The following is an 8162-nucleotide window of genomic DNA, read 5'->3' as shown; positions in this document are numbered from 1 at the left end:
TCCTCAAAGGCAGCACCACTCTTTTACATCTCCAGTTTTGGTCCAACAACTCTTTACTAAGAAAGACCTCAATCTTTCTCTTATATCTCCTTCTGGTCCTTGCATGCAACCTCCTCAGAGGACGACATCCTACCTGTTGCCTATCACTGCCTCTTGAAAATTATTTCTTTATTACAGCTATCAAAATTTGTCACTTTATGTATAATGTATATAACACAGACAATAAGTATATGACATATATGTGCTTTGAGGAAAAGACACATTTGTATTCTGTTTAACATTATATTACATAGTCATGCAATAATAGGCTATCAATGAATAAATGAATCCTTTAACATGTTAATTAATATTTGACCAAATCTTCTGCTTCTGATCATTGCCATCCTCCTGTACACACAATTAGTCTAAGGTCACCAGGAACAAACTTATACATAGACAAATTAAGATGCTTCTGACCCATTTCAAAGATAGAGAACACACATCAGGAGAACCATAGACTATTTCTTCAAACATAGGAAGAAATAGAGCTATCACAGGATTTGTAGGAAGAAACGAGTTTAGGTGAAATTTAAATGAAGCAATATTTTGATAGACTATTACAAAGTAGGATACGTAAAGGGAACAATAGTAAGTCCAAACCAAAAAAGTAGACGTGGGGTCTTGTTTTCCTGGAAACTACAAAATTAACACAGATGCGGACTGTTACATTAAAAAACCTTTAATCTGAATTCCTGAACCTGAGTTGGAAATTGAGATTTCTCCTCTGGATCAAAGTGACTGAGATTCTCAAGCACAGAGAAAAATATTTCACCTCACTGATAAAATTTCAAAAAATTAATTTCAGATAGTCTGTGATTTTAAAGAAACAGGTGTTTTGTTTCGTTTTGTTTTTCAGTGAGTAACGTAAGAGCAGTAGCTCAATGAAGGGAGTTGTTTGGACACATTAAAGCCCTGCCATGTGCTTGGAGGAAACATTTTTTTCTGCTGAATTTACACCTGGGTTTATGTGCCCTTTATAAATGGCAGGGCAGATGTTGCCTGTCCAAGCTATTTTTTACTCTATCACTTCATAATCAGAAGGAAATTATGTTAGATTAAGACTGAAGGTTAGTGTCTCATTAACAGCTGTCACATCCTCTGCTTTGCAATAGCTCTCCTTAAAGCTCCTTTCACATCTTGGTTCCTCAGGCTGTAAATCAAGGGGTTAAGCATGGGTGTGACCACCTTGTAGAAAACCGCAATGATCTTGCCGCCAGCCCAGGAGGACCTCGACTGCAGTCTCATGTACATGAAGATGGCAGTCCCATAAAATAAGGTTACCACTGTCAAATGGGAGGTACAGGTGGATAATACCTTATACTGCCCAGAGGCTGACCGCATCCTGAGAACAGATTGAAGGATCCGGACATAGGAAACAACAATGAGGAGGAAAGGGATGAAGACAATGATGATACTGAAGATAAAAACAACCAGCTCCGTGAATGAGGTGTCGGTGCAAGCCAGCCTCAGGACAGAAGGTACCTCACAGAAAAAGTGATTCAGGATATTAGGCCCACAGTAGGGCAAACTCAACGTGAGAACATTGATAACCATGGAACTCAGGAAGCTACTGGACCAAGAAATAACTGCCAGTTGAATGCAGGTGTTTTGGTCCATTATGAAAGTATAATGAAGAGGATGACAAATGGCTACATATCTGTCATAAGCCATGACACTAAGGAGGACACACTCAATCATTCCAAAGGAGAGGGAGAAGTACATCTGAGTAGCGCAGCTGGAGAATGAGATGGTGCTCTTTTTCCCCGCCATGTTGGACAGCATTTGGGGGACATTGGTGGATGTGTAGCAAATGTCCAGAAAGGATAAATTAGTGAGGAAGAAGTACATGGGGGTTTGGAGGCGAGGTTCCATCTGGATAATAGTGATGATTACAACATTTCCAGCCACCGTTGATAAGTAGAAGAACAAGAACATAATAAAAAGAATCAGCTGTATCTTTGGTTCAGAGGACAACCCCAGGAACACAAATTCAGTGACAGTGAAGTTTGTGTTTATTGACTCCATCTTTCAAGGCATCTTCCTCTCACAGAACCATTGACTCACCTGAAGACAAAAACCAAATGCCCTATATGTCAGAGTTCTGGAAACTCCAGATGGAAAAAATAAGGAGAAATCTTGGTCTAAGACTGTGTCCTGAGTACCTGAGTTTTAGTACAAATGAAAAGCTTTTCTTCACTTTTTCAGGGAATATTTGATGAGATCAGACTGTCAAATTAAAACACCGATTTGAGTTAAGCAAATATTCTTTCCTTTTCTGAAAAGGAATGCTCTTTTGCCTCTTCATAATCATTTCAAGCTTGATTCATTCTTCAAAGACTTAGTCTTCAAAGACTTCACTTACTTCACAAAGATCTGATTCTTGTTGTTGTTGTGCTCCACCTAACAGAGCAGCACAACACATCACTCAAATAAATGGCAATGAAGATTATTGCTTCATGCGTTACCCCACCAATCTACACATAAAGCCAAGCTTCCTCTACATTACCCTGATGCGACCTTCTAGTCCTTAGACACCCTGACACCAAAAAAAGACTGTGCACACTAACAAAAACTGTCATGAGGCACATTAATTGCCAATTTTTCCACCTTACCATTTCCATACTGTGGAATCTGGGATGATCTTATTATGCATAAAATGAGAATAATAATAGAATATATTTCATGATAAATTTTAAGGACTAAAATTAATAATGTATACAAAGAATTTAAAACAATGTCTACACATGGGAAGTAATCCAGAAACAGCATCTATTATTAACAGACCTAATAACATAAAGTGATTTTTACATTCATCTGGAATTTACTTCTCTAATAATAATAATTTCAAGGAAATAATGTTAATGAAAATTATCTAGACAAGTTAAAGTTACTAAGTCTATTTACTGAGAGCTCCTTGAGCCCCTACCTGCACCTATTTGCTCTCAGTTCATATATAGTGTTAGTATGTTTGATTAACTGACTTCTAGCCTGGAGCAGTTCAAGAGGAGTAACTTAAAAAGATATTTAGTAATGAAAAACCTAGAAGAAGGCATAGTGAAATAGCAAAAAGTAGCTGTCAATCATTCATCCAGTCATTTATTAATTCTTTTTTTATTTCTTTGGTCTTTTTTTCTTCCTTTCAAAACTATCTTTTTGATATTGTAGTACGTAGTAGACACAGGGTATACATTGGTAAATATAACATATATTCATAATACTGTCATGAGCTTACAGTCACGGCAAGTTGCAGTAAAGGAAGCAAACTTGTTCCTAGGGGAGTGGAAACTCTTGCTCAAGAAGACACTAAAGAAACAAGTAGTTGCAAGTCAGGAAAAACAATATATCAAAGTATCCTTTTGTAAATAATATTGGCTCACATGTAATATGTGTTAGATGGCTTTCACAAGCTTTGATTTAAATCATGGTTTTCAAATCAAATACTTCTATGAGCTGGCAAACCTTTCCATTTAAAATTTCATGTCCAGGGTTAAGAAAAGATGGACCTGGAAGGAGGAGAGAGAAATCAAGTCGCAGTGTCCTACTTCATTGGAGGCAGGAGGGAGGGCAGTGGACAGGAGAGGCTACAGAATTCCCTTCCAGGCCTCCAAACAACAATCAGAAAGTTCTGCTGTAAATAAGAAATGCTCTGATTATCTTTAGAAGTGATTCTAGACTATAGTGGCAACAAATGACATCCACAATGAGTTTCTCTATTGACAACATGACCCAGACAACATGATCTACTGACAACATGAGCCAATCCAGAGACCACGTGACTAGTGGTTAACCACACAGGACCTACCATCAAAGAGCCTGAATTACATGCCCAGCTCCACCACTGGCCCTCTGAGAGGCTCTGTGCAATTCACACCACCAGTCCATGTGCCTCATTTTCCTCATGCGCAGGATAGGGTGAAACTAGCATCTACCTGCTAGAGACGCTGAAAAAATTAAATGAGATACTGCATGTAAATCACCTAAATCAGAGATAGGTATAGATGGTAAGTGCTCAATACATGTTAACTAGTATCATTTCATTATCTATACATGTTAATTATTATCATTTTATTATCTATATTTATAACTATATCATTTCATTATATTGCGTGATACTCATTAGAGGATTTTTGTTATGTGTACAGAATAAGAATTATTGGCAACCCTTCCAAAAAAATGGCAGAACTTATCCAAGATCTTTTGAGGATTTATTTTAGTATACATACAAGTACCTACAACATATGTAAGTAGGATAGTTATATCTATATCATCTATATATACATCTATACATAGTAAGAAGACCACACCAAAAATAATAGTCTTGGTTCAATAGGTATGCGTGTACAAATAAAACTGGATCTTAAAAAGAAACATTAAATATTTTGGGTCAACTTCTAAACATTGACTACATTTTGAAGATTCAAAAAAATAGAATAATCCCTTTATCCCTCTGAATTCACAATTGCCTCAAAGAGCATCTTCAGTCCCGTTACAGCTGCAGCTGCTGAAAGCCAGCTACAAATTATTCAACTGTGCAGTGCTTCAGAATATAAATCTATTCTGTTATTATAACACACAAAGTTTCATCTCCTTCATAAGGAAAGAGAAATAAAGACAACTTTGGAAATAAGCGTAACATCCACAATATGAAGCAAACTCACCAAATTAAACAAGGAGTTTCAAGAAACCAGACATTTTGTAAACATTTGTGGATTTCATATATGCTCCTGATTAAATAAGCAATTGCCTAATTAGTTATGTACCCTTGATTTACCTCACAAAGTAAAAGCTACTATTATTGTCAAACGCCCTTTCAACTTGTATGCCTGGAAATCTCCTGTTAAGTCTTTTCATACTAGCCATGCAGGGCATCCTGTTTGTCTTTAGTTTTCTGGGGGTCCTGCTATGTTTGTTTATGTTTCTCCAGCCCATAGCACATAATAAACACTATTTCATGCTGCCAGAGCTCAAATAAACTCTTCCTGTTTTCTACTCTTCTTAAGTTTTTATCTTATATTAGGAATAAATTTACTCTCATGGTAGGCATGATATCAGTCGAAGCTTACTGTCAGACAATCATTTATCTGTTCTTTACTAAACAACACTAATGCTCAAAATCCATCTAATTCTATTTTTAAAAAGTTGACAAAAAGGCACAACCTGTGGCTAACTTACACTTTACCCTATGCCAGCGTATATGGAATTATATCAACACATTAGACATTGTACGTATTAAATGGATAAATGACTCATCTTTCTATTCTGCAAATCATAGAAAGAAACCTAATATATATTTTACATCAAAGTAGAAAAGTCTAATTTTCTTTCCTAAATTCAAGATTTGCAAAAGCTAAAAACATTAATCTCTGTAATTTAAACCATCTGTATAAGTGAATACATTTCTTTCTCCAATGCATAATTAAATTTATTACTTACATTTGGTAGACATGTTTCACAGATAGTGATGATATTGTTAGTCTCCAGTAATATTTCATTTTCAGAGGATAATTCTGCAAAGCAATGTAGTGTGGGGTCAAAACCATAAACTATGGACATGGACAATTTGGACATAAATTCTGACACTATCATTTCTGTGTTGAATCTCTTGGGCAAATTTCTAAACTTCTCTAAACTCACCTTTGTCCTATGTTAAGCAAGAACTATATTAATACCTAATTCATAGAATTATTTTGATGATTATATTAGAAAGTGCACCTGGCAATTCTAACATAGTATCTGACACATGGTAACTACTTTATAAATTATAATTAATCGTATTATATAAACTCCAGATTTCTTTTTTTTTTTTTTTTTTTTTTTTTTTTTTTTTTTTTTTTTTTTTTTTTTTTTCTTTTATTATTATTATTATTATTATTATACTTTAGGTTTTATGGTACATGTGCGCAATGTGCAGGTAAGTTACATATGTATACATGTGCCATACTGGTGCGCTGCAGCCACCAACTCGTCAGCTAGCATTAGGAATATCTCCCAATGCTATCCCTCCCCCCTCCCCCCACCCCACAACAGTCCCCAGAGTGTGATGTTCCCCTTCCTGTGTCCATGTGTTCTCATTGTTCAATTCCCACCTATGAGTGAGAATATGCGGTGTTTGGTTTTTTGTTCTTGCGATAGTTTACTGAGAATGATGATTTCCAATTTCATCCATGTCCCTACAAAGGACGTGAACTCATCATTTTTTATGGCTGCATAGTAAATTTGCTACCAATTTACTTGGGTTCTAAGAGTGGAAAGACTACTAAATATAATCATATTGGGAGCACTATTGTCATGTCACATATTGTCATGTCACTATAGAAGTATTTAGATCCTACATAAACTCATACAAACCCTATGTACATTTAGCATCACCAACGTTTATGATATCCTTTCATAGATTATCAGTTTGCCTATAAATAATATCACTAAAAAATCCATTTAAAAATTAAAAAGTTTAAGGGCTAAGCAGAATAAATATTATATTATAACATAATCTTATTCCCCATCGAATTAAGCAAGAACATTAGGGAAGGTTGCCAAGCAGGCCAAAAAATATCTTTCTAATTAACCTATTATTGAGTTATAAAAGGTATTCTGGAGATGTAATTGTCATTTGATAAAATAAAAACACATCATTTACAGTGCTTAAAAATTACACTACATATGATAACTTACCACTTAGTGTGAGATGGCTTCACAAATCCTCTTGAATTAATCATTGGGATCTGGTTTTGATCAAAGCCTGTAGGAAAAAGAGGAGAATATACAAGCAGAGGCTCCTGGAATTCCATGCCCTCATAGAAAGGCAATCTTTAAATTAGCAAGAATGTTATGCTGGAAAACTTCATAACAAAAGTTAACAAATTCTGATGTTGTGTAGAGATGAATAAATCACCTCTTCCTCCAACAAAAATTCTCTCTATAAAGAAGAAAAAAATCACCAAAAGAACTGATATTTATTGCTACACACTGTGATTCTCTATTGCAGGGCAAGTATTTTGATAAGTACTTTAAAGAGAGTAAATTTCAAATTTCATCTTCACAAAGATGAAATATATTTATTTCATCTAAAATACATTTATATCCATTTTAAAGATTAAGGAATGTATGGATACAATCTGCTTCATATCTGTCATCTCCACATACGCATGCAAACAAAATCCCGTAAAAGACAAAGAAAATGCTATCCATGTGAAAAAACACAACTCCATGGAAATAAAATAAATATTTTTATGATAACTAAAAATGAGATACTGTTATAACCCAACTCAGTTATTTTATATATTAAAAAAAGACCATGATGATGAATTCATACACAGTGAAATCCTTAAGTCATGAGTTTTTTCATTTTAGGGCCCTAGGCTTAATTTTCAATTCTTGAGGGATAATGTCCCAGACCAATAGTTAAAATTTAATTATTCATTTTGAGAGATTCCTTGTTGATGTGTTTACTCTTTTCTCCCATTCCTCTGCCCCTGAATATAAACTTTGTTCATGGTTTAAATGTGGCATGCTATCTTAGTGACCAGGGTATTTTCACCCTTCTGTGTTGCTTGTCATGGTTAGTCATAAAAATGAATTTATTCATCACAGGAACAGCAATACCTAAAATACAGGCTTCAGGGACTCTCCACTATCAACAGGAATTTAGAGATGGTTATTATTCTAGAATATTTTCAATTACTCACATAGCAGATTTGAACTCTAGGTTGTCTTTGCTCTGATCATAGCACACTCTGGACCCTTCTCTTACTGCATAACGGCTATACAAAGTTTGTAAGGGAACAACAAGACTTGCACTGAAACTTACTAGCGGTGTGACCCCTAATATGCCATTTCACTTTAATGAGCATCCATTTATTCATTTTTTTCTTTTCTCTTTCTTCCTTTCTCTTTCTTTTCTTTTCTTTATTTTTTTCTTTTTTTTTCCACAGTTTTTTTTATTATTATACTTTAATATTATACTTTAAATTCTGGGATACATGTGCAGAACCTGCAGTTTTGTTACACAGGTATACACGTGCCATGGGGGTTTACTGCACCTATCAACCAGTCATCTGCATTAGGTATTATTCCTAATGCTATCCCTCCCCTAGCCCCCAACCTCCTGACAGGCCCTGGTGTGT

At 35.1% G+C, this 8162-nt stretch overlaps 1 protein-coding gene across 1 annotated transcript; it reads right to left on the bottom strand.

Annotated features, from left to right (window-relative positions):
- Positions 1 to 1128: 1128 nt before the first annotated feature.
- LOC129008597 (putative olfactory receptor 2B8) lies at positions 1129 to 2064 on the bottom strand. Its single transcript, XM_054440990.2, has one exon. The coding sequence runs from the start codon at positions 2062 to 2064 to the stop codon at positions 1129 to 1131; it is 936 nt and encodes a 311-aa protein (XP_054296965.2).
- Positions 2065 to 8162: the final 6098 nt, after the last annotated feature.

Source organism: Pongo pygmaeus, chromosome 9 (assembly GCF_028885625.2).
Source record: "Pongo pygmaeus isolate AG05252 chromosome 9, NHGRI_mPonPyg2-v2.0_pri, whole genome shotgun sequence".
NCBI lineage: Eukaryota > Metazoa > Chordata > Mammalia > Primates > Hominidae > Pongo > Pongo pygmaeus.
This window is presented reverse-complemented; position numbering and strand designations above follow the sequence as displayed.